Source organism: Montipora foliosa, chromosome 2 (genome assembly GCF_036669935.1).
Source record: "Montipora foliosa isolate CH-2021 chromosome 2, ASM3666993v2, whole genome shotgun sequence".
Taxonomy (NCBI): Eukaryota; Metazoa; Cnidaria; class Anthozoa; order Scleractinia; family Acroporidae; genus Montipora; species Montipora foliosa.
This window is the reverse complement of record NC_090870.1, coordinates 4,121,404-4,148,253: the sequence shown is the minus strand read 5'-3', so window position 1 is coordinate 4,148,253 and position 26,850 is coordinate 4,121,404. Positions and strand designations below refer to the sequence as shown.

General features: G+C 41.0%; 1 protein-coding gene across 1 annotated transcript in view; it reads left to right on the top strand.

Moving 5' to 3' along the window:
• Window positions 1-1,049: 1,049 nt before the first annotated feature.
• LOC137992129 (protocadherin Fat 4-like) overlaps window positions 1,050-26,850 on the top strand; it is a 52,664-nt gene continuing 26,863 nt past the window's right edge. Inside the window, exons 1-15 of the mRNA XM_068837262.1 lie at window positions 1,050-1,552; window positions 7,590-7,779; window positions 8,253-8,426; window positions 9,114-9,333; window positions 9,904-10,181; window positions 11,730-11,849; window positions 13,127-13,280; window positions 13,567-13,766; window positions 14,249-14,445; window positions 19,392-19,500; window positions 20,138-20,287; window positions 22,711-23,130; window positions 23,952-25,247; window positions 25,890-26,039; window positions 26,460-26,695. Coding sequence (XP_068693363.1) covers window positions 1,107-1,552; window positions 7,590-7,779; window positions 8,253-8,426; window positions 9,114-9,333; window positions 9,904-10,181; window positions 11,730-11,849; window positions 13,127-13,280; window positions 13,567-13,766; window positions 14,249-14,445; window positions 19,392-19,500; window positions 20,138-20,287; window positions 22,711-23,130; window positions 23,952-25,247; window positions 25,890-26,039; window positions 26,460-26,695 — 4,340 coding nt within the window. The 5' untranslated portion in view covers window positions 1,050-1,106. The remainder of the gene's footprint in view (window positions 1,553-7,589; window positions 7,780-8,252; window positions 8,427-9,113; window positions 9,334-9,903; window positions 10,182-11,729; window positions 11,850-13,126; window positions 13,281-13,566; window positions 13,767-14,248; window positions 14,446-19,391; window positions 19,501-20,137; window positions 20,288-22,710; window positions 23,131-23,951; window positions 25,248-25,889; window positions 26,040-26,459; window positions 26,696-26,850) is intronic.

The window sequence follows — 26,850 nt, the reverse complement described above, 5'->3', positions numbered from 1 at the left end:
ATACAATAGCCTTAATTGACGAGAAAAAAAATCAATAGCTCTACACGTCCAGCACGTGCGTTTTACATTTTGGTGCATTTGTTTGCCGTTCGTGTCCTCACAACGCAGACAACGATGTGAAATGACCAAATTTGAGGTTGTGTGGAGGATACTAAAAAAATGAAGCATTTGACGATAAATATTCAATTTTCTCCCAAACACCCTCAATGTTCATGCCAATTTTATTCCTAGAATCTTGACACATACTTCCCACGCCGAACGACATAGAAATAGACAACGCCATTGTCTTTGGTTAAGCTCCCTACAGGTGGTTTTTCAGGTTAGGTCATCGCCGCCACCAGCAATTGTGCATTGCAGCATTGTTATCCGTGTGTTCAGAGATTGGTTGCAAACCATCTCTTTACGCAAATCTCGCGGAAGTTTACGACATTCGCTTGGTATTTATCTAATCTTGTATACTTAGTGAAATCAAAAACTTAATCAAGAATGACATCCAGTTTACATGCGATTATGTATGGCTTACAAGTTCATGAGGGTTTAAAAGTTTGAGCTTCTTTTTGCCATTCTTATTTGGATTTAATCGGGGTAAAAACTAAAGCTTACTGTTATGCTAAGTTTACCAGTGCTTTTAAATAAAAAAGCTGAAATAATACTGAGTACAACAACAACAACAGTATATTAAACTTCTTTATTTCATATTCATTCCAAAATATCAGTTTCACTGAAATTTTACCCCAATGCCATTAATTAATTTCGCAAACTAAATTCCCACTGATAATAAAGGTCCCAGCGTACTTGAGTCTCATTAGCCGTGTTTGGGGAGCCTTGTCGAATGTAAGAATGCTCCGAAGAGAAATTGTTAGTCTCGTTACAGTTGTTGTCTGAGTTACAGTGAGTGTACAAACCCCACCGCACGAAGAATTTTCGTATGTTTGAACCCTATGGCATCCTGAGGCAATCCTTAATCTTACGTCAAATTTGAACCGTAAGATCATAGGTGGGGGCATGTTTAAACGTGAAAGTAAAATAAAGAGTATCGGGTTCAGGAAAAACAATTTAACTTCCTATTCCGTTCCGCACTTCAAATCGTTCGTTAACAGTTTATCATGAAGAAACCGTTTTACGCGTTTTTGGTTCTTTTCGCGTCTTTGATTCTTTTAATGCGTCCGCCGGGATCGTGGGGCTGTTGCAGGCGACGCCGCACATGTTCAAGACAAAATTGCGTTCTTCAGAGTGCGTGGACAAACGCCGGATCATGCTCCCGAACTTGTGGATATGGAACAGTTCTCCAGCAAAGGGGTATTCAAACCTATCCGAGGTGTGGTGGAACAAGTTGTCCGTCTTCTTGGAGCTCTCAAAGAAGGAGATATGTGCACTGTTACAATAGATGCTGTCCCGTAAGTTGCTCGTATACGTGGAATTCCTGGAGCTCTTGTTCAGGCTGCGGAATGTCGACGCAACGTCGAACAATGAGAATTCTGCGAAACCCTAGTTGTGGTGGAACCAGTTGTCCAAGAACTCGGACTCAGACGCGAAGATGTAACACTGGGGTGTAAGTTGGTCATTATAGTTCCTTGTTTTCTCAATAATTGTAATACCTGGCCTTAATTTTAAATGAGGTACAGTGTGTTTCTGGGGTAAGGAGAGCAAAGTTGTATAAGGTTATTTTAATTTTTTATGCGGCAAAGCTTTAAGAGCATCGTCGAGTTTTGTTCGCCTTAATGATTCACTTTCTCAGCATTTTCTATATTCAACAAGGTGATGTCTTACGTTTTCAAAGAAAATAATACTTCCTGCTTTAGTATTGATTTTTCAAAGCTGGTTGTGCTGGTCTGTGTTTGGCTAAAAGTCCAGCTGTGCTTTTTCAAACGAACCGCACAAATAAGTGAAATTGGGAGAAATGAGATAAGAGAGAGGATCATTTCTTTCTTTCGTTTATAGCCCGCACTTCAAATTTTGGCGAAGTTGAGCAAAATATCGTGATTTGTCAATGGCGAGCAAATCAATTATTCAGTTGCCGAAGCCGAAGGCTGAGGCAAATAGTTGATCTGTGAGACACTGACAAATCAGGATATTTTAAGATAACCAAGTTTAATAATTGTTTTAAGATTCGATGACTGAGTTTGTTTTTTCACAATTCCCAACAATCACTTTCTGAAAGCTCAGGAAAGCAAACTGCTATTTTCACACAAGAGCGTGGTTTTAATTACGCATGGGCGTATTATTTGCAGCTAAACACTTATTTGTAGGTCATGCGGTGGGCTCTCGGCCAATGAAAAGGAAGAAAAAATACATCGGATGATAAAGACATTTATTTTAATACAATTAAGAGTGTCAATTTAGGGGATTCAGCTTCAGGACTCGACTTGCCTATGTCAACCTGTCTTGCGAGTTTCAAAAGATTGCTCTCGCGATTAACGCAGTTGTAGGGGTTATTGCTCACTAAGTCGTTTTCCAATGTATTGATAAAAGCGTATAAATGGTGCGGAATTAGGACTATCTATTAAATTGTTCTTTCATAAGCGCTTTATGATTGGACTAAAGGTGAGCCAGTTTGGTCATACTTTCCCGATCTGTTATTTTTGAGAACGCTCACTCCTTATTTTGTCAGGATAAGGAGCCGGCAACAAAAGAGCCAAAAAATGATTAGTATCAACCAACTTATCCCTTGAATTCATGATTTGAGTTATAAGGCTGCTAAAACCTTCCTCGTTTCCAGAGCTTTTTCTCCGCTGATAGTCAGGCGGGCGCCCGCCAAACTTGGCGGAGAAAAGCCCTGGGAAGGAGTTTGAAGTCAACACTAACAATGGATTGTATGAACAAAAACAACAGCTCTACATTAATACTAACTCGAACCGGCGTCCATCTCAAACTCGAACTATCTTGAAGATTAGTGATTCCCGAGACCGATAAGTACCAAGATATGAAATATTATGACCGCAGCGATTAAGTCCTGGCACTTAGGAAATTAAACCTCCGCTCATAGATATGAAATAAGACTCTGTAGCTTTCCAGACGCGGTATGTCATTGGAGAACGAAACAATAGATGAAGCTACAAGTCACAGGGGCCAATGAAAAGAGTAGTCTGGAAGAGGTACAAGATTACTCAATTCAAAGTTTCGGACAAGTATTTAAGGTTCTACAAAACTCATTGGAGTGATTTTATGAACAATCTCTATTTTCATTATTCTTTTTGGGGAGAGGTTTGAAAAAAACAACCTGGACCACTGACCGTCAATGAAAAATACTTTTTACACTTTAAACTCGGTAAGGGAAACCGCCATATAAAAGTATCTGTCTTAGCTGCGTGCTATTGCTAAGTTGTGTTTTAGATTGATCTGAATGAAAAGTGTATTCAGCCGGAGTGCCGCGTCTTGGACTGATTCGAATATAAGTCATTAAAATGTGGTAGAGAATCGCATTATTCTTTTCTTTTTATTTGAAGATATGTAAAACTGACAGATTAAGATGAAGGGTAAATTTTCCGAAAGCACAATCGTTAATAGAAGCCAAGTGATGTGAGCACTTAACTTTAAAAATGTTTAGTTTTAGGGGTGTAACGATTCACATTCCTTGGGATTCGATTCAATTTCGATTCTATTATGCAAAATGTTAATGTTGTCAGGAGCCCATCTACTGATGGGCTCCTGATGTTTTTCAATTCTTACGACATGATACAGAACTGAATAGGGCCTCATGTCCTTTGCAATGAAAAGTCTGATAGACTTCGTTATCGCATTTGCCCTGTTGCCTGACCGCGGCAACTCATTCTTCATAACATCCTGAATTTTTAACTGTCGTGTTCCAGTACTGTTTTTCTTACCCGGTGAAGTTTTTACCGTCTTTGAGTCCCAACACTTCTGACTTGCCATCAATGCCATCAATGCTGTGTTGACGTTTTAAGAGTGCGCTCATGCTTGAAGTTGGGCCGCCACAATACTTGAAAGTTGCTGAGCAAATTTTGCAGATAGTTTTAGACTTGTCTGTTGTACCGTCTTTACCATACTATTTCCACACAGCGGATCTAAAAGATGCAGGTGGATTCACAATCGCTTGGTCATTTGTCGCCATGTTTGAGAATGTGACAATGAGCGTGTCGCACATGGTTTGCCTTATTTGGAAATTCTCAAGGGGTGGTAGAAGGTCAACAGTTTACCAAGCAACACAAAATGGTGCACGAATGACTGTACGAACTGCAAACGTCTAAGAGTTTCACAATATAATACCTCACTGAGGGCACAATGGGAAAGATAGGAAAAAAATCGAACCAAAATCGAAACGTGGAATCAAAGATTCGTGAATCGAACCGAACGGTCATAATCGCGATTAATCGAGAATTCGATTAATCGTTACACCACGTATTTATTTTTGATGTTAATTATTTAGCTTGGCGATCACTGATTTCGGTGCAACATTTATAATGAAGTGATGACAGTTAAGGACCCTGTTCATATGGTCTCGGGTGCCAGAAACAACCCTTCCCCCGAGTTACCCTGGGCGAGGTATTTGTTCACTCATTTATTTAAAAAATTCTGTCAACCGTTTACATGAGGTGGGCGAGACAACTCGGTGGGCGAGAGAACTCGGGGAGGCTTGCTTGAATTCATAAGCATATTAAATGAATGTATTTGATTAAATTTACTATTTGGGATCTTGTCCAGTGCGGCGAGAGCCGTAAGGCTCTGGTAGTTGATGAGAGCTTTATCAGTACATTGAAAAACAGAATTCAAAATTGATATCGACGACAAAATCTTGGTTCAGCAATTCGAAGACGAATGGCAGGAGTTCGTGGATGTTGCCCCAGGATAATGCCCCGGGGGAGGGGAATTTGCACTTTTTTGACCCAGGATGACTTCCCTGGGGCCGGGCATTTGAACAGAAAAACTGATCTGAGTTCAAATCCCCCGCCTATGCCCGGTCTCCCCCCACCCCCCCACCCCCAGCAGCTTAACATTGATAGGTGCATTACTTTCGAAAGAAAAGGTTTTTCCCGCCAAAATTCTCAACGCAGTAGACGGAAACTCTCGATTCATAAACAGCCATTTATTTTAACTGCACATTACTGCTCCGTTAAGATTGTTAGTCCATTTTTTGAATGTGAAAACGCAACTATACTTGATATAAACGAACTAGAAAGAAAGAAAGGCAAATGATGATAAGCATTTTTTGAAGATGCGTCTTAAAATATATGCATAATTAAGTAGGGTCAACTTTGTCTCGGTCACGCAATTCTCATATAGACGCTCGGTAAAGTTGTCTCGGGTAGGAGAGCTGTCTCGGGTAACCGAGACCATATAAACAGGCCCTTTAAGGCGGCTTCCACTGAGAAAAAGTGTCACGTCTGCCAGACGACAAACGAACAAAAAAAACCGCCATTTTTCTCTTTTCTTTAATCAATAGTAACCTATAGTCAACTATTATAGTAAAGTCATTACAAAATCTGTATAACTTGCAAACGACTTGTCAAGGGTATATGGTCAATATTTCCGAGCGATTTGTGATTCGGACGGATAGAATAACCCACTGAACGATGACGCTTTACATGGCAACGACTACTCCATTCAGCTCTCTAAATTTGTCTGTGGTTCCAACCTCTGATCACTATGAAACTCTCTTCGCTCTTTGTGGCTCTTCTCATTTTCAGTGTATTTTTGGGATCCGTCGCTTCATGGCGTCGCAGAAGAAGAAGGCGTTGTTACAGACAATGTACGCCAGAAAGTCGGAATGGTAAACGATGGAGTTCCACCGCACCAGAGGAATCGCGGTTCAAGCGATATGCGGTGGAACTTTGTAACGTTGTTTTGAGACAAACCAGGTTTTGCAACACGCAGTGCTGTCCTATCAACTGCCAATGGAGTTGGAATGCTTCGTCTTCGCGTAGCGGCTGTGGGATTTCTACACAAAAACGCACTACGCGTGTTATGCGGTTTTACTGATGCAATCTGCAGCAATAGACCTTATGCGTGATGACGTCTGACTAGCTAATTTCACCACCAAGCCTCGTTCGCGCAAAATTATTCTTTACAAGTTAGCTCCTTTGGGATTTAGCTCATGCTAAAATTTACAAGTTTGATTTTCCAATTCAAGGCTTAGTGGTGGAATTAGCTAGTGAGACGGCATCACGCATGGGGGCTATTTTTAAACTGTAATGTTTAATTCGCTCACGTTTCAAATGACGCCGTTCAGTTGAACGAACGTTTCAGGAGGAAACTTAGTCTCCGTACAGTCTCATCATGTAAGCACTTCAATATTACGAAAGGGTTAAAAAATTATCGACCACGCAATTAATGCAGGAAAATGGATTTGTAACCCGTTGGCAATCGCTACACGACTTTCTAGGTGATATAAGTCACGTGCAAGTTATCATCGTTTTTGAGATGTTTAGTTTGGATAGCGGGTCCGTGTTATATTTTCTTATCCTTTTAATGCGTGCTCGAGTAAAATCTATATTATACGCCATAAAGCCTGAAAGCTACATTATCACTACTTCCTTGATCTCCACTTTCTTCCGCCGTATATCACGCACGCAAATTGCGACAAAGCAAACGATCACAAACTTAACTTTTGCTGAATTATCGTTATAACAGCTTGTTAAAAGAAGTATCCATTGTCCTCGTGGAACATTTCCAAGTTACCGTTTTGTAAATTCCATGCCTTTCCTATACGGCGACTCAGTCTGGGTGCAAAAACACAGTCAAAGTCTTTTTTGGCTTTACTTGTTTGTGCTAATGGTTAAATTCACAGCAAGGAAAATAATTCCCAATGGTCTTTTTTAAGAAGGATTTAATGTCAGCGTTTATGTCATGCAAAGGGCGGAATCATTACTTTAAGTGGTCGTGAAGAAAGAAACGCATTTTGGAATTGGTGTTCATGGCTTTAAAACGGTGTTTAGTTTTGAATACCCTGAAAGTGTTAAAGAAAGCGATTTCAAGAAGTTTGCAGTCGTCTATCTCTCCAAATATCGCGTGAAAAGTGTCACATTAATACAATGTGCTATGTGTTTGGATGAGTTATTTAAACAATGAACTTCACAAATTTCATGTGCGCTGTAAGTGGTGTTGGATGAGTCTGTCAATCAAACCACTACACCAACAATTGCGGGCTCATGATTCAAGTCATAATGCACTTGAAACACAAAATTCGGAGAACAAGAGAAAAATTTTCTGAGTAGAGTGAAGCGCATCCCACTTCTTGAGTGCTCTTCAACTTTCCAAGTGCATTTTCTCAAAGCTTAACACACGAACATACTTGAACAAATATCAAAGTTGACAGTGGCAATTTTCCGCGTCGAAAGATAAAAGTAGGTTGAGTTTGTCTGTGTCTCCTGCGCGCTAAACAGATCGAAACAAGGTTTCGCACGGAACGGAATTTGCTCGCTACGTCGACTATGTAGTGGAGAATTGTTCCACGCCGGATACTAAAAACATCCTAACAGAACTTCATTAAGAAAAGGCGACAGATGGGGAAAAGTGGTCCCCACAGAAAGCCAACAAACTCTAGAGAAGATTGTTCTTCCATGTACATAGCGTTTCTTGGTTTGGTACTACGCATCATAGTTTTAAAATATTGTGATTGTTCTTTTCCTCAGATGCTGCCCCGTAAATTGTGTTGTGAACAGTTGGTCGAGCTGGGGAAGCTGTAATGCGGCTTGCGAGAGAAATGGCTACCAAGTGCGGACCAGGACAGTCAGGACCCAAGCGTCTTGTAGAGGTACACCATGTCCAACACTTAGGGAGATCAAATCTTGCCGTGGACCTTGTTGCCGAAGGGACTGCCTGGTAGGCATCAGTATACCTATCAGTATTAATTAACCGCAAAACGAAGAATTACGTCGATTATAGTGATCTCGTATAGGTGGCAGGAACGTGTTTTTTTTTTTTTTTTTTGGCAATAATTTCTTTTGTGCTGTCTATCATGATAGTTTTCAGTTCTCCCTCGCTCGATGATTTTGTTTTAGAGAGACAGGATGAAAACTTGTGATTGTGAACATACACATTGAATTTCTTAACCTTCAACGAACGGCAACCGGAAGTGAGACTTTTTCCTTTTAACTTGTCTTGACACTGCCACATTGATAATGCTAAGAATATTTTATTTTTAACTTGTTCACTTCCGGTCTCCGTCCCAGGCTCAAATGCGTCTCGTGCTGGAGCTCCCTAATGTTTCCTGATTTCCAGTCAATTCGTTCTCGTATGACTAAACTTCCACGTGTCAAACCGATTCTTTGGCCTCGCCTGCTTGTTATTAACAGGTCAGCGGTTGGACATCCTGGGGATCTTGTTCCGCTCCGACCGGTCAATGCAGTGTGAACAGTGGTACAAAGAGAAGAACAAGACGTGTTACTCGTAATCCCAGTTGCGGTGGTTCGGCATGTCCTCCTCTGACTGAAACATCACGATGTACTCCTGTGCCCATACCATGCAAGGTATTTCGGCTATTTGTATCTCTTCAGAACTAGTTTGAATGAATAATGAAGGAAGGAAGGAAGTCCTTTAGAGGCTTTTCAGGGCCAAAGTACAACACTTTTTTGGTGATTTTAACGCAAATGGAAGCCACGCAGTTTACATGATCTTAACTGAATAACAAGTAGAATTCACAGGTTCCCAGAGCAGGACAGAGTGGTTGAGAGACTACCCGGTTGAGAGACTACCACTACTACTACTCTCCTCGATCAGCGTGAGGGTTCTTTAACGTCCCACACAAGTGATGTGAGACGGGGCCTTCGGTTTATTATTCTTATCCCAGAAGACCAACCAGTCTAACCAGTTGCAGATGTCATTACAAAGGGAACACTCTCTCGAGTGTCTCCCGAATCCACGACCTCCCGCACCAAAGTCCATTGCTCTCCCAACGAGCTAACTGGTCATCATCATCATTATCGTCGACTCTGGCCAATCTCCTTTCCAGGGCTTCGCCCGCCCTCCCCTTAGCGAAAGAGCCCTCGGAACGAGGTTGGTCGCTGTCGGTCAGTACAAAGCCTCTCAACAACAGAATCCTTCTCAGTTTTGAAACTACCTTCACCAGGACAACCACAGTACATTAAGATATTACCCCTTGTCATTTCAAACCGTTGACATTGATATCACTTCACTGTATTCTCTTTCTTTTTTAGATGAGTTCCTGGGGCTCGTGGACTTCATGTACGCCAACCAATGGTAAATGTGGTGCTGGAACTCAATCTCGGATTCGATCTATAGTCACCAGACCTTACTGCAGCTCTGCGTGTCCCACGTCAAGGCAAACGCGCTCTTGCACCCATAGTTGCTGCCCTGTGAACTGCGTGGTATCGTCGTGGACTGGGTGGGGTCATTGCTCTACCACTTGTGGTACAGGTGGGTTTTTAGATGTACGAAAGCACGTTGTCTCAGAATAAAGTCATAGGAACTTTCCGTCTCTTCCAAAGCCATCCACAGAACATCTCTTGTACAAGCCGCCTGTTCATGACCTCAACTGAATTAGCTCCGTCGAGTGCAAAGTCCAAGAGCGACAACAAAGGCATCCATACCCAAGACGCAACTCCAGGAAAAGATGAACCAGCTTAACAGCAACTATGCTATTGTGAAACAAGTGTGCTTTATCTTTCGGTTACATTTGTGTCCGCGAACTGCAATTCGACCGTCTGAATTCCAAACGTAAGCGGGACTGCAAGTCCAAGGAAACGAAATATTTCCCATTGATTGCGTAGGCTCTTTCGTTTAGATTTGCGTTACATTAGTTCACACAATTCGTTGCATTTGTTCATAAGTTGCACGTAAGAAATCGGTTTATCAAGAATCAAAGTTTGTGATCATAACAGCTTCTCTTAGAGGAAGTTACCCTGATCTAAACCAGCTTTAAATTTCAAGACCAAATTGATAAAAAATCTGGTATTCAAGGCCTTAACTTGTCTTTTTGGTTTTCAGGATCGAAGACACGAACGCGCCGAGTTACGGTTCAACCGTACTGTAATGGTAAATCTTGCCCATCTTTGCAGCAGACAACTTCCTGTTCTCAATACAACAACAGAGACTGTGTGATGTCATCTTGGTCGGCCTGGTCGCTCTGCAGTAACGGCTGTGGAAGCGGATCGTCTACCCGACAACGCAGTATTATTACACAAGCGGTATGCCGCGGCAAAGCATGCGGAACAAGGTCTGAGAGACGGCAGTGTACTGATTATAGGGACAACAGAGATTGTGTGGTAGGTTGCTATGAACTAGAAAAGTATTTTTCCGAGACTGAAAGAATGCTAGGGATGAATGTCAGGTTTGAGTGGGACTGGCACTCGAGATCGTACAATTGCACTGCGAGCGATTGCATGTCTTATCCATTGCGAATATTATAGAGAGAGGTTATGAAGTGTCATGCATTAGAACTGACAAACTGCCTTCCTTCCCTAACCATGTTTTTACGCTGCGTCCTTTAAGTATCCTACAGGAATGTCAAAATCCTTTATGACTGGGCGTTTCTAGATCTTCAAGTTCCAGAACTCCGTATAGTCTCCTTGGGTTAGGAGGCTTCATATGTCACAAGCGTTTTTCAAAACATCACCGCTAGACCTGGCACTGCGGGAGAGATGGGATAGACGTAGTTTTTTAAAATAAGGAGAATAGCCGAAGAATAGATAATAAAACGACTCTCTAGATTAGTAACAATAGACAGAGGTGAAAATTTGACAAAAGCAATGGACTCTTAACACTTAGCACTTCAAATCTGCGTCCTATCATAGGATAACGATTCGATAAAATGAGAGACTGTTGAAAGCTGTGCGTTGCCTCAGTCGTAAGGTAACTTTTTTTAGAAAGAGGTTTTACAGCACTCGTCAAGGAAAATAAGATTAGATTTCATTTTATATCGGGATAAAATTGTAAAGAAAACCACCCTAAGAGAAAAAATAAATATGTTCGACGCGAGCGTTGAGTTGGCTAAATCACGAGGAGCGAACTACAGACGGGTGCGAGCCTCTAAAGAGCCAAGCATGCAGTTCCAAATCAGGGGCGTAGCGTCCTTTACGCAAATACGCACGTGCGTACTTGAGAAATTGGTAGGATTTTTAAAAATATTTTCTGTTATAAGTAAAAGCCCTGCGAGGCCCCTACAGTGTCATTCTCATTACCAGTCCCCAGTTCCTGGTTAGTTTTGATGGAAAGGTTATGATGATGATGTTATAACCGGCAGAGTTTGCGACGTCATGCCCTTTGCTTGTAAACCCCCTGTTTGCGTTGTAGCTTGCGGAAAACTCAACAGAATGGTAACATTTTCCTTTGCCTTTATTTATTAAATTGTCCTTCGGAAATAGTCGGAAATGGCATTTGCGAGACCCTAAATTTTACAATTTTCTGAGGGAGCATTCCCCCCTAGTTTGGAGCGCCCTTAGCGCTTGAAACATTCTTCGTGTGCGTACACATTCTAAATCTCAATCTACGCCACTGCAAATTACAAATTATTAATATGTTAAAGTGAGAATGTTAGATGATGTTGGTAGTGGCGTTCAGTCTCAACACCGTTCGGACTTAGCAATGACGCCATTTTAATACATGCTATTTCTATGAAAACCGGCCCCTAACGAATGATTCCAAGGATGTAGTGACAGCTGTACAAAGGACCGAAGATTGTCGCACTGCGCTGAAGCATTCAAATTTGATTTCAAATTTCACAATATGCAACAGTGTGTGTTAAAGGACGCAAAAAAAAAAGCATGTGCCGGGCACCCCATAATGTGAGATGGAATTTTGTGCTTCTTTTGTAGGTCAACTCATGGGGAGCTTGGGGAAGCTGTAGTGAAAAATGCGCAGTTGGTTATAGGCAGAGAACAAGAACAGTCAAGATTCCAAAACGGTGTCGCGGCAAAAATTGTCCTTTACTTTTGGTAAGAATAATTTGACGAAGGAAATTCAGTGAATTCGGCAATGTTATTGGTACCGCGCTAAGACCTCACCTTTCCCTCGAGAAAAACCTCTGCTACGAAGCAAGTTGTATTCCTGTTGAGCGTATGCTATCGTTAGTATAGAAACGACAGACTTATAAAATGATTTCACTTCTCTCTGATTGGCCAAATGATAACCTTCCTGTCAGTCAACTGCAAGCACTTAGGGCTGATTGTTTGACCTATGAGAAAGAGGTGACGTGTTTGAAAAATGGAGGCAACTATAGCGTATGTTCAGCAGAAAAAGAAATCGCTTCGTGCCGTGGTAAAATTTTCTGGAGGGAAAAGAAAATTGCAGCAATAAAGGCATCCGTAAAAAGACAAACAAAATAAAAGGCACGAAGGAAAAAGCCTCTGCAATCAGGGTATGTTTTTGAAAGGAGGAACTTGCTGAAGATAGTTGAACACTACATGGCAGTAAGTATAGTCACCTAAACGGCGCTGTGAGTTGGCAAGAGAAAAGTTTGCACTTCAAGATCAAACGCAAGAATCAGCGGGCCTGATTTCGAGGCGAGCTCGTTTTCCTCGAAGACGTAAAACGCGTGCGAAGAGCAAGCAAATCTATTGTTCTTGCTTATTACATATGCAGATTTTTTGGCTTTTCCTTCCCCAACGCCGTAGTTGTCCTTTTAGCTGTATGCATTGATGTATCCCTAACTGTATTGACGTAATCTACACTTATGTGTTATTGTTAATAGTCCAGTTACAAGTTCTCCATCACCGCTGAATAAATACACTTACGATGCATTTTTACAGGGTTAGCCTCAATCTGAAGTGAATATATTAACAAAATTCCAGCGAGAAGATGACTTGTTTACTATTCTGTCTATTGTTTAGTTTCAAATTTCAGGCATCTTCCTGCCGGTATTTGAGAATATATTCACTTCAGATGGAGGCTAACCCTGTAAAAATGCGTCCTCAGTGTTTTCATTCAGTGGTCATGGAGAACTTGAAACTGGATTATTATTGTAAACAGGACCTGCATTCATTCGATAACAGTTTTTTTTTTCAAACAGAAGCTACAATCCTTCCTTTGATGTTAGCGTTATCGTTGTCGTTATCGTGATCGTGATCGTTGTCGTTATCGCCGTTATTATCAACCAGTATGTTTTTGTTATTGTCGCTTAAGTTGTGGCTTGCTGTCTGGGATATGAATATGTAAATAAGAACGAATAGACTTTTCAGTTTTACACACATATTTCCCCTAAAATTCTTTCCAGGAAAGTTCTCAGTGTGGAACATCCAACAATGGATGTGAACAAAAGTGTTCGAATGGCGTTTGTTCCTGCCTTCCTGGTTTTAACCTTGCTTCAAACAAAAAGAATTGCACTGGTAAAGATTGCAAAATGCCGAGGCCATCATATTGTGCCCCAGGTTAGTTAACGGGGACTTAAAATAATAATCACTACAAATAATTGATTTGCCACGCTCGTAACTCTTTTTTTCAGTCCGAAGGCTGGATTTCAAGGGCGCAGTTCGAGGAGTTTCGGCCGACATGATAAATTATTTCCTGCGACGATAGCGTGCGTTGTTATTTTTCTATCAGGACAATAATAACCCATTATTTTCTGTTAAGACTTCTTGTAGCTTGTAAAAATAGAAACCAAATATGAAGAATGAAGAAAATCATATGTTTTGTTTGTCTTTAACATTGTGTCAGGTACTTCACTCGGCAGCAAGTGTAAGTACGTCAATGTGGTGTGTCCAGGAGGAAAAACTACTTATCCTGTCACGTGTTCGTTGAGTTGTTCAAAAGACTATTCTATAAAAGGAGCTTCAACTGTCACCTGTCAGACTTCAGGCCAATGGTCTTCTTATGCTACGTCATACTGTCGAAGGAACAATGATCCGCCAACACAGGTTAGATGGCTGACCGCCCCTAGCTGGAAACGTTTAGGGATATGATAAAGTGCGACTCTATTTTCCATCATCATGAGTCAGTGCTGAAATCTATTCATGACCCAAACAACAAACGCGCGCGAAAAAAATCGATTTAAGTAAAAGAACAGTAGAGTTCATTTTGTAAGTGTTTGCCAAACGTTTTTTCTGCCGAGCTGGGCGAGGCCTGAAGTTAATAGTGTGCCAAAAATGGGACAGATCGATTTCAACAGCATACTAAAACCTTGCGATTCGTTCAAAGTGCAGTATTATATTAAGTTCATTATGTATTTTGCGTGCCTAATATTATTTTTAGATCAAGGTAAAAAAATATAAAAGTTTATGAACATTTTGAACAACTATGAGGAAGTTTGCCACCTTTCAAAGGTCTTGACACAAAATTCCGTTTCCCTCTCGAATTTAAAGATATTTTCAATCAACAGAAAAAAGCTTTTTTTCCTCAGATTTATCTGTCTGGCTCAGCCAGTGTTCCAGAAAACCAACCACGGGGCACTCGTATCGGTTCATTCAGCTCAACGGATCCTAACTCAAATGACCGGCACACCTACAGCATTATAAGAGGTGGAGCAGGCAAGTTTGAGCTACGTGGGGCGAATCTTTCAACACTGACAACCTTTGATTACGAATCTTCTCCAAACAAGTGAGTATCTACTGTTACGAGAATTGAACAAATTAACCCTTTACTGCGCCGTTTGCAATTGAGTATATTTCAGTTTTTTTTTTTTTCAAAAATATTGGTCGTGTGGGTGATGAGAAGCAAACTAGTTTCTGGTCATAGTCTACAATACCGGACACATTTAGTTGGAACTCTTAACAGTGCCCCTGTGATAAAAAAAAATCAGTTCCTTTTTTTCTTCAAATTTTGAAAGTGTGTTTGCTTCATATCTGACTTGCAAATCTTGAACATTGACTGTTATCCAAAGGCCATTTACTTTGAGTGTAAGTTTTGGATTTCACGGTCCGCCATTACTCACGTTCAAAACTGACCGATTAGACCTCAGAGGGTTGGATCCAGAGAAAAGTGATTCAAAGGCTGACTACCTTAAAATTTAAGAGAATGTCTCCGTAAAAGCGGTCCTGTCGATCTGGTTTGAAAAATAGATTTCGCCATTTCTTGTGTGTTGCAAGACTTTCATGTGCTTATACTAAAACCACAATCCGCTTGATCGGATCTTTTAAATTATTGGAGTTTTGAGGGATTTTTGGTTCACCCACTCGAACGCTCCTGGCACCCAATATCGAGGCTTCAATTTGACCCAACTTTGTACATCAATTTACCAAGAACTAACGAAGCCTGTAAAAAACAAAAACAATGGCCAGTTACTTCATGTCTTTTGAGTACACAAGGTGACTTTCATTAACATTGAGATTGAATGAAGCTACCCGCGATACCATAAGTGCCAACTCTCCCGGATACGGAACGAATCTCCCGGTCTCCCGTACGGGTCATGAAATCTCCCGGATAAAAACGACTCTGAACCAGGAGCCCATCACCGGGAGCGTGCAACTTACCTATTTTCGTGCAACGGCGTTTTCACAAGTAAGGTTATTTTTAGATTCAATTTCCCGCTAATGAGACTCCCACAGGAGCCCGATGACCAATTACAAAAAATTAAGCTGGCGTCATAGGGTCACCGAACCGGAACTGCCTTTGTTTTTTGACCTAATTCGCGGGAAGGGCTAGTCTAAAAATAAACCTACTTGTGAAAACGCCGTTTCACAGACGCTGTATGGAAGTTGCACGCTCCAGATGGGCTCCTGTCTGAACCTTTCACAGACGTTCCTCCATTCTAGACTAAAATCAATTTTTTCAAACTCGTTTCATTGTTTCTTAATACATTTCTTCATCTCTGAGTTTCAAACACACGTTAATAGAACTAAACAAAATGGCTTCCTATAGCTATCATAGCCATATAACCGATTGTTTGATTGGATTTCCGATTAACCAATAAAAATTATTGACATAATTACCCTGTTTTCCTGCAAATTCACAATGGCGGCAGAATGTTCTTGTATTCTGAAGAAGCTGTTAGGGGATGGGTGAGTGCGTCTTTGGGGGGAGAGGAGGGGAGGGGGAGTGGGTAGGTTGATCGAGAGAGGAGGGGTGGGGAGACCGGATGGAAAAAATCTCCAGATTTTAGATCTCCATAGGTTGGCACCTCTGCGATACTCTAAATGCACCCCTATCATACAGCCTCATCAGACACGCGAACACCGATTAACTTCAAACTCTATTTATGAAAAAGTGAGGCGTTCTTTTTCAATGAAACCAACGTAACTGGAAAGTAAGTACCATACATAATGTCATTACGGAGAGAAACCTTGCGGCCCGTCCTTCATGGAATATTTATAGCTCTCTGAACTTGCCTAATTTCGGCGATCTCCAAGTTTTGGTTCCACGTTGAAAGACTCGTTAACAGGGAGCGTTGCACCAACCTCGCACGCAGATAGACCTAAAATAACCCTAAATAAATGAAAAAGACATTTAAATGCATTACAGGTCAATTGAAGCGGAATAAACCCTCTTTTAACGGCTTCAGCTTGGCTTACCTGCCTCAGATATTATCTTCAGTGTTCGAATTTCGCTCCATGATTTTACCAAAGAAAAGGAAGATCTCTGCTGCCCAAGCACTGGTATCTAAGTCGCCTTTTGTCTGCCATTATCATTTTTACATCGAAGTTTTTCCTCGTCAAAACGGTGAAGTCAATCAATGAAGATCGCCGCCATATTTACCTTCCGGGACAACGGCTGACCAAATTTAATAATAGCGCTTGTGACGTACTGAAAAGGACTTTGAATTTTGTTGCAATAAAAGTTGTCATAATTTAGAATTCCTCAACACTAAACCTGCACACAATTGCAAAACATCTCGTAAATGACAAACCCAGGAGTCCATGACTCGGCTAATGGGAAAATTAACCTGTTCTCTTTTGGTTCACGGGGTAAAGTTGACAGCTAGGTGGGGAGGAGTGTGTCGGTGAGGATTGTCAAATTTAGAATTTCTCCACGCTAAAACTTGCACACAATTGCAAAATATCTCTTAAGAGGACCTCGTCTCAGGACCCCCTAAAGTTCCTAAACTTTCCCGTCATCGGCGCTAACACGCACCCACTCAACAATCTCCTGCCTTTGGGCCTGGCCCTCTCCCTCTCGCACAAAAGACGATTGTGCTATTGGCTACAATTAAGTTGACGAATCCGTGATAACAAAAGTAAGGGTTTATTTTTTTATGCAAAAGTAGACTGTCAGTAAAATACAGAAAAAGTCTTGAAGTATGTAATAAATCCGTATTATTTGCCATGCTCCGCGCATTTAGACCAAGCGGTCCCTTATTGGATGCTGAAAAAATAATAAAGGCATTCTAAACAGTCCTACTTTCTAGCCTAAAATGACATCAATAAAAATAAAATCCGGTTCCCGAACTTATTAATGAGAAGCAAAATAGATTAAAAAATACTCTAGAAATTCGAGGTTGCTTAAGGTAAATCTAAAATTATGAACCATAATAATCTCTGAATGCGTAGAATTACGCATACAATTGACCCGTGAACCAAAAGAGAACGATGCTGGACAATCTGCGAGCCATGCGAATTTCGTATTTAAGTCTAAGCACCCATTTCAAATAGTGCTGATAAACAGTTATTAAGTCTAAGCACCCATTTTAAAACGGTTAGCTTTCAATAACTGTGTGACTCGCATCTTGACTCACATGGCTCGCCAATTTGGCTCGCATGACTCGCAGTCATGGCTCGCACATTGTCCTAACTCAAAGAGAACAGGTTACTTTTCCCATTAGCCGAGTCATGGGCTCCTGAGTTTGTCATTTACGAGATGTTTTGCAATTGTGTGCAGGTTTAGAGTTGAGCAATTCTAAATTATGACAACTTTTATTGCAACAAAATTCAAAGTCTGCACCGACACCCTCCTTTCCTCGGTACCTCACAAGTGCGCACAAGTGCTATTACTGAGTTTGGTCAGCGGCTGTCGGTAACCTTCACTGATGTTCACCGTTTTGTCGAGGAAAAACTTCGATGTAAGAATGATAATAGCAGACAAAAAGCAACTTAGATACCTAAAACTTGATTTGCACCATCAGGGATTCAGTGCTTGGGCAGCAGATATCGTCCCTTTTTGTAAAATCATGGAGCGAAATTCGAACACTGAAGCATTTCATATCTGTGGCAGGTAAGCCAAGTTGAAGCCGTTAAAAGAGGGTTTATTCCGCTTCAATTGACCTGTAATGCATTTAAATGCTTTTTTCGTTTATTCAGGGTCTTTTTAGATCTATCTGCGTTCGAGGTTGGTGCAACGCTCCCTGTTAATGATGTGGAGCCAAAACTTGGAGATCGCCGAAATTAAGCAAGTTCAGAGAGCTATAAATATTCCATGAAGGACGGGCCGCAAGGTTTCTCTCCTTAATGACACTATGTACGGTTCTTACTTTCCAGCTGCGTTGGTTTCATTGAAAAAAGACCGCCTCACGTTTTCATAAATAGAGTTTGAAGTTAATCGGTGTTCGCGTGTCTGATGAGGCTGTATGATAGGGGTGCCTTTAAAGTCTCGCTGGTGGCGTCATTCAATCTCAACGTTAATGAAAATCACCTTTGTGTATTCAAAAGACATGAAGTAACTGGCCATTGTTTTGTTTTGTACAGGCTTCGTTAGTTCTTGGTAAATTGATGTTCAACTTTGGGTCAAATTGAAGCCTCGATATAGGGCGCCAGGAGCGTTCGAGTGGGTGAACCAAAAATCCCTCAAACCTCAAATAATTTAAAAGATCCAATCAAGCGGATTGTGGTTTTATTATAAGCACATGAAAGTCTTGCAACACAAGAGATGAGCGAAATCCATTTTTCAAACCAGATCGACCGGACCGCTTTTACGGAGACAGCCTCTTAAGCGTGTGAATGCAGCTTATTATATAGGCAAAACGCGAGTTTAAAAGTCTGAAAGCCCAAAACTCCCGTGCTGCATATTAATTCTGCGGCGTACACACGCACTGCATTCTTAAACTAGTGAGCCTTTGACGTCATTTTCTCCTCGATCCAGCGCTCTCAAGGACTTAAAGTTAATAATGGCCGACTATTAAATACTGAAGATTCCGGTTAAAATAAACGGGTGTCTTTTTTAATCAAGGTTTAAAACTTTGGTCGCTTAGTGTTTAGTTATCATAGTTTTGAAATCCAAAGAAAAATAAGAATTGATTTTTGGTCACATTGCACTTAAACGAATGGTCTAGAATCATCGTGTTTCAAGATCGCAACTTATCCCGTTTCCCCCTCACCCCCAATTCAATGTTGTGTGATAAGTTTTCGGGCAACTGCAAGTAGTGGTGAAATCAATATTGAAGGAGGGGAAAAATGGGAATGTTTGTTCCAACAAATGTGACGAGTATTATAAGGTTGTTGGGATGATCCATTGGTCAAGTAATTTGGTACTTAAATAATTGTCTTCTCAAGGCATCCAGGTGTATTAACAGACGAAACCCACGACTTTTATCAACAGTGTTCCAGTTGAATTTGAACGCATTCAATGTGCTTTATCGTATATTAGTTTTAATTAGTAAAGATCGAATTTCTTTGCAGATTTACTCTAGTTATACGTAGCACAGACAACGGCAGCCCACCAATGAAACGCGAGCAAACATTTACCATTTCTGTAACGGATGTCAATGAAAAGCCCACAGCAATTCAGGTAACCATGCCTCCAGGAAGATAAGATGGGCTATTTTTTGGAACGAGAGAGATTTGAATCTACTGCCTTGAAAACAGGTTCATGATGTTAGCCCCTGCGACGACCGCGCAAGACTGGGCTTTAGTCGATACTCGAAGTTTGCCTGTAGTATCGGCAAAAGGGCTTTATGGAGTCCTGAATATTGAGTAACATAGGTTCCCATTAGAAGCTTTACACTCTATTTTCATATACAGTAAAAACCTTTCTTTATGAACTTTTAGACTCAGATTAAACAAAACACTTCGAAACACCCTGCAAGCATACTTAGGCTAAGAGTCAGTCAGGAAAGTCTTTGTTTTGCTTATTTGTTTTAGTTCTTACTTCTTGCCGTTTTATGCTTTCTTCATTGCCTCCTTTTTTGTACTTTTCTTTGCTGCTTCGCCTGTTTTCGCTCTTAGGGGTTTTAACTCAGGCCCCCACTATCTGCGTATGGGCATCGGAGGATGCCTCCGCATTGAGTTGTACGTGATCAACATTGAACAAAGCACGTTTTAGGCTTAAACGGCCCAAAAAAGAAAGGTTTAGCCTTAGGTCAAAAATTAGATTTTTTTATTAAAAAAGGATTTAAACCACAATCTTTTTTATCTTTCTCATCCAGTTGTCAAGAAACTCGGTCAACGAGAACAGTGACGTAGGCACAGTTGTGGGTAGACTCAGCACCGCTGACCCAGATAAAGGACAATCCTACACCTACACTCTACTCGATGGCGCAGGCGGCAGATTCAAAATTCAGGGAAATATTGTAAAGGTAATTATAACCATCTTCCGACGCGATCAGTTTGAATTCTTGCTATTGCTACGTCGTTCGATGTGATGTTTCGAAATGTTGCTTCAAACAAGGCTCCCGCCGGCGGATGTCATGTTGTTTCGAAAAGATAAAAATTCAACTGATTTGTTATTTTCATGCGTTGAGAAATAATCCGACAAAACCCAACGTTGGAAATCTGGAACATAACGAAACCATCTCAAAACACAGATAAATCTGCATCACTGTCAACACTTTACGGCTCTTCTAATCCTTTTGATATAACAAAAGTATGCCAGTTTATGCTTCTGAAGTTAATTAGCCAGGGATGAAACTGGTATGAACAGGGGTTGCGTTGAAAGAGCATGAAAAATTTATCTTTGTGCGGTCTCCACAAAACCTTAAATTGTTATCCTTTCTTTCTCGTGTTGAAAAGCACGTGAAGAGCGTAAAAAGCGTGCAAAACATTTTTTTTTTTCGGGTGGGTGGGGGGGGGGGGGGGGCTCATTACATATGTAACTGTTTTGTGATGCTCTTTACCACTGAAAAGTTGCCACGGATTTTCTGCCAAATACTCTTAATGTGCCAGCTGACCATGTACATCAGCCCTTGCTTTTCTTTGATTGCATCTGACGTCACGGCAGCCATGTTGGTGGAAAGAACAATAGCAAAAAAGTCTTTTGGATAGAGCGATTTTCAATTGAGTGTCGTAAAACCAAAACCAAAGTAATTACTTTGGCCAATCAAAAAGGACGGAGACAATCCAGTAAACCAATCAAAACTCCAAGTAATTACACGTAGCCGACACAAAGCGCGGGAAAATGTGCACGTGCAAGCCACGATTGGTTTGGGTTTTACTTCTGATTGGTTGAAAAAATGGCGCGAGAACTTTGAACCAATCACGGAGTAAAGTAATGCAAAACCAACGTAATTAGCTAATTACTTTCGACACTCAATTGAAAACCGCTCTATTTGACTCTATTATTAATTAAAGGAAATTTTGAGCTACATTTTCCTGTTGTTTTGGCACCAACATGGTCTCTTATCACATGAGTGCAATCAAAGAATATGAAGCGGTAACTTTTATTTAACGGCCGAGTTTGCAGAAGTGCTATCTCATAGACCTAATTGGCTAACTCAATGTTGTACCCAATTCAAATCCAACTGGCTTATTGTGATTTGCTCGAGCTGTTTGTTTTGAGGGCGCCCACGGTATTTGCGACACCATTTTGGAAGGTCGCCGTACTAAGAAATCGTTCGATAGTCCCTTTGCGTTAATTTGTTTCAACGATTTAGAGCAAAAGAGAGACTGCCTTTGTTTTGCGTTCTGATTCAGCATTTTTTTTCCTGGACAAACTTTGTATGTTTTAAATATCCTTGAAAACTGGTGCCAAGGATTTCGCCGGTTTTCAACACGCAAAAGAAAAAAGCCAACCACTGCAACGAATGCGACGTCACATTGTGAGATGATTCATCGTAATTCGCTCTTTAAAGTTGCTTTCTTCCCTGAGAATTCATGCATTTATGTACACGAGACTCTGTAGTGAAATATTGAATTTTGAGTAATTACCGCTAAATTTTGCAGGTACCATTTTGGGGTGGGGAGGGGACAGTGGGGAGTGTCTCTTGAAAATGGTTCCAGGGCTGCCTACTTTTTTTCTATACCCGGCAACTTGAAAAGTTGGTGACAGCCCTGACAAAGTAATAGCTATGGTTTTAGAAGCACAGGAAGCAGTGCAATAACCGCTCTATTACCCGCAATACCCTGACAGGTATTTCTTTAGCGGGTGTTGTTTCGTTGGTATATAGGATTCATTTGATAACAAGCTTTATGGCTTGAATTTACTTTCCCAAACAGGAGTAAAATCCCGGTATCCTCGGTTTATCGACCGCCTCATGTTGAGGTGAAAGATTTTATTGGCAACTGAAGTTTGAAAGCCTACTTGACTATTCCTGCAGTGAGGGGAAAGAAACAATCATACTCGGCGATCTAAACTGTGACCTAGTCGTTAAGAAAATATCTTCTGACACTAAAGAACTGTGCATGTTATTTAAAGCTTATCAACTTATTCAGTTTATCAAAGAGCCGACGAGGATTGTTGAACGATCGTCCACACTTATAGATTTAGCCTTCACAACAGACCAAAGGAAGAACTTACAACACCATTCCGAGAAACATTAGGCAAGTAGAGACGTTAAGCGAATTTAAAATCAAACTAAAGCGCCATCTTAAACAGTAAGACCTGCGGTACATACTGCATTTATAACTTAATTTGTTTGTCTAGTTTTTAATGTTTTACGTCTTTGTTTTGTGCTGTGTCAGGGCTCCATTTAAACTAGCTCTGCTAAATTGGATGCCCCTGGATAAATATTGAATTAAATAAATTAAATATTAAAAAAAACCTAAGTATCCTTTTGCCTTACAGGTAGCAAAATCCAACAGGAATTGTCTTCTGAATGGTGGTTCCCAATGTTTGCTTAATTTTGAAAGCGCATCGTCTCATACCATAAGGGTCCGGAGTACGGACAGCGGTTATCCATCGCAAAACGTTGAGGCCTTATTTAGGATTAATGTAAATGACCGAAACGATCAACCTCGAGGCCTTCAATTGTCCAATTATAAGGTACCGGAAAACGCACCAATCAACTCCAGGATAGGAAATCTGTCCGCCAGCGACGAGGATAAAGGTCAAAGGCTGACCTTTTCCTTGGTTGATGACGATTCTGGTCGATTTTCTTTGGACAGCAAGGGTACTCTTTACAAGGCACAGTCAACAGACTATGAAACGAGCAAAGTGCATTTTATTGTGGCTAGAGTGACGGACGACGGAAACCCACCTTTAGCGGTATGTGTATATCTGCAGCATTTGCATTTGAAAGCTGTGAGTTCCCCATGACGTCAAGTCGGTTATAGGGAGCTCATTGGCTATTTCCCCTATCCCACAATGCAATACGTTTTGGGGGTTTCCTTACATAAAAAAAATACAAGTGATTTACTCTTGGGACTGTATCATGCTTCAGTGAACTGGATATCTATTACTTTAATGCAAACAACCCCCCAGAATGAACTGTATTGTGGGATTGGTGACAATAGCGAATAAAGTATTTCGCCACAGTGCATGGTCGTTCGCCAGTTCCTCTTCTAGTCTCCTTTGCAGCCGTTCTACGAAACGTCAAGCTAAGAACGCCTGCGAGGGAGAATAAATTTTGTATGAACGGTGTTGAAAAAAAAATTAAAGTTTCTCTTGGTGGGGTCACTTCCTCCACATAATCTCAAATGTGGTCACTTCGCGTCGTTTTTGGGAAGAAGACGGCGGTGAAATGTACCAAAATATACAACGCACGTGCAGAACGTGCAACGCTGTTGTTTTGCTCTGCAGATTTTGTGCCGTTGTAGTTGTCTTCGACGTCGTCGCAGCTTAAGCTAAAATCATATGCCGCAAGTGCAGCACTCGCTGCCGTTGGTGTCACCGCCGTCAGTACCTAAGCTTCCTAAGCTAATCCAGTGTTTGTAACGTTGGATTTACATGAAACAGACAAACATTCTTTTTGTTATTTGAATGTGCCAACCACTGCAACAAACGACCTTTTTTTGGAAAGAAACTATTAATTATTTTAATAGAAGTAGAATAAGGCCGTACCACCAATTATTATTTCTTCCTTGCAGATGAACAAGAACATTTCTATTTCCGTTGTCGACGTCAACGAGGCACCGGTGTCTATCGCCCTTTCTTCGGAGAGCGTGCCAGAAAACTTGAAGCTTGGAACTAGCGTGTCTACGATTACAGCAACGGACTTTGATGCTGTGCAGAATTTAACTTTTAGTTTGGATGATGATGCTGCTGGTAAATTTGCGGTCAAAAGCAAAGCGTCTTGCCAGACTCTTGCAAAAGGAACACGCTGCGTCACTGCACTATTGGTCAGCAGCCCTATCAATTACGAGGATACCGCAAGCTTAGAAGTCATCATTCGTGTGACAGATGACAAGGGACTTTTCCGCACGGAAAAGTTTAATTTGACTGTGATTGACGGAAATGATCCGCCCACAAATGTGACGTTGGATGGAAGTATGTCAGCCTCCATACCTGAGAACAGTAAAAACGTTCAAATTGACAGTCTTATAACGGATGACCAGGATTTTGGACAGAATTTTACTTATGCCATTATCAGTAATTCTGGAGCAAATTTTGAGATTCGAGGAGACAAATTGTTCGCTTCCAGTAACGCAAGTCTTGATTTCGAATTGTCTTCAAGACACCAAATTACAGTGAATTCAACAGACAATGGCAGTCCTCCATTGTCGGTACAAGTATCATTAGTTATTGAGCTACAAGACGTTAACGAGAATCCCACGGGAATAACGTTGTCCAATCAAAAGGTAGAAGAGAATAGACCAACAGGAACGGTGATTGGTCAGTTGAATGTTTCTGATCCTGACAGAAATCAAAGTCACGTGTGTGTTCTAACTGACTCGGCCAATGGGAAGGTAGCAATAAGCAACGATCAACTGACCGTTGGGAACGCGGAAATAAATTACGAAGACACGAGTTCGTTTAGCATGAAAGTTCTCTGTCGCGATCCAGGAGGTCTGTCGGTGGAAAGTACCTTTGTGATTCTTGTCCTAGACGTTAATGAGGCTCCAACACGTATAACACTTACCAACGATAAGGTTAAAGAAAATACGAAAAGTGGATCCGTGGTCGCACTGATACACGTCATCGACCCAGACAATGCTAACACGCAGGTCCAAACGTTTTCTTTTTCAATTTCGTCCTCTGATCCAAATCAACCATTTGCTATACAAAATGACACAATCATCACTAAAAGAGCTCTTGATTTTGAGAACACTGCCCAGTGGAATGTCCGTCTGACTGCGAAAGATAATGGGATACCTAGCCTGTCCAGGACACAGACCTTCACTATTCAAGTTATTGATACCAATGACGCTCCTACTGGAATTTTGGTAAGACGTAATTGTCTCTTAGTGTTCTTACATAGGTCGGGTAAGCTCAATCCCTGAAGAGTTTCCTCCTTAATAGAAAAAAACGAGGCTCTTTTACTGAAAGGGAGAATATGCTATAAGCTGGCATTCTGATTACTTGTAAGGTACGCTTTGTTAGACCAAGCTACCGGGAACCCTTGCGGGAGCCGTTTGGTTTAAAGTCATAATGATCCTGTCATTAGGATGGGAAGTCTTGACAAATGTTGGCTTATCCGCAGCTCGAACATATGAGATAGCAACAATCACTCAGTATTTTTTTTTATTTTTAATCCCAAACTTTTATATCGAAGCGAAGAGCTCTACAATAAAGAAAGAAAAAATGGAAGCACACGGAGAAAAATCTCTCCGAGCAGAGAAGAGGGATAGAAAATCTAACCCAAACATGACAACGAGAGCGAGATTCGAGACCTGGACACATTGCAGAAACCATGCCTCCCAAGCATAACGTTTTCAACTCAGTAGATTACTGAAAGGCGGATTTGCTAATGACTGACTCTGGGGCAAAATCCAAGTGCTCCTAAAAGAAATCGAAACTGCAACTTTCATTCTGCATTTAAGCTAAAAAACGGGTTTTTTTTTTTGTTTTTGTTTCTACCTTTTTAGCTCTCAAGTTCGTTTGTGAATGAAAACAGTGATGTGGACACCTTGGTTGGATCATTAACAACACTGGATCAAGACGGGTCTCAGAAACATACATTCAAGCTTCTGAACAGTGCGTCTGGGAGATTTAAAGTAGACGGCAATAAAATTACGGTAATGATCGATGTAGTGAACAAGAGGTTTTCACGTGAGACGCAATATTTCGTTTGGCCTGTTTAGAATGAGAAATTAAGTAAAAGGAAAAATAAGTTGAACCTCCTGCAAATCCAACACTTTATCAAGGAAAAGAAACTTTGCAACCGAGCGAAAACACGTGTGAGCAGTCACAGTTGGTTTCCCTTTTATCTTTGACAAGATAATAGGGGGCGCGAGATTTGTATTAAACGAATCACCAAGCGTAGGAATCCGAACCAAGGGAATCCCGTGACAACTTTCACCCTGGGATTATCTTTAAAACGAGGGTTGGTGAATTCAGAGACAACGGCTTTATTTTCTTTACTATGCCATAAAGAATGCGTGATTGGTAAGGAGTTGATAGGAGCTGGAATATTGAAATATCCAGTGTCTTTCCAGGTGGCCGTGTCCAACAAGCAGTGTCTGAAGCAAGGTGGTCCTTCTTGTCGTTTGAACTATGAAATGCAAAGCAGTCACGTGATTAGGGTGAAAACAACAGATGATGGAACACCGCAACTGTCTTTTGAAAAAGACCTCAGGATTGATTTGCGTGATATCAATGACAAACCACGTGATTTGCAACTGTCCAATAATCAAGTAAAAGAAAATGCGACGACTACTTCTCCGTTTGGCCGGTGAGTAGGGCATTTCGGAATTGTTTTCAATTAGAGGGTCCTAAAATTGAAGCAAAGGAACGTTCTTCGCCGTTTTTTATCATTACGATTTGTGTCTCCCTTTTCCTCTCATCTGTGGGTCATTATATACGACTGTATCAATCTTTGAACTTTAA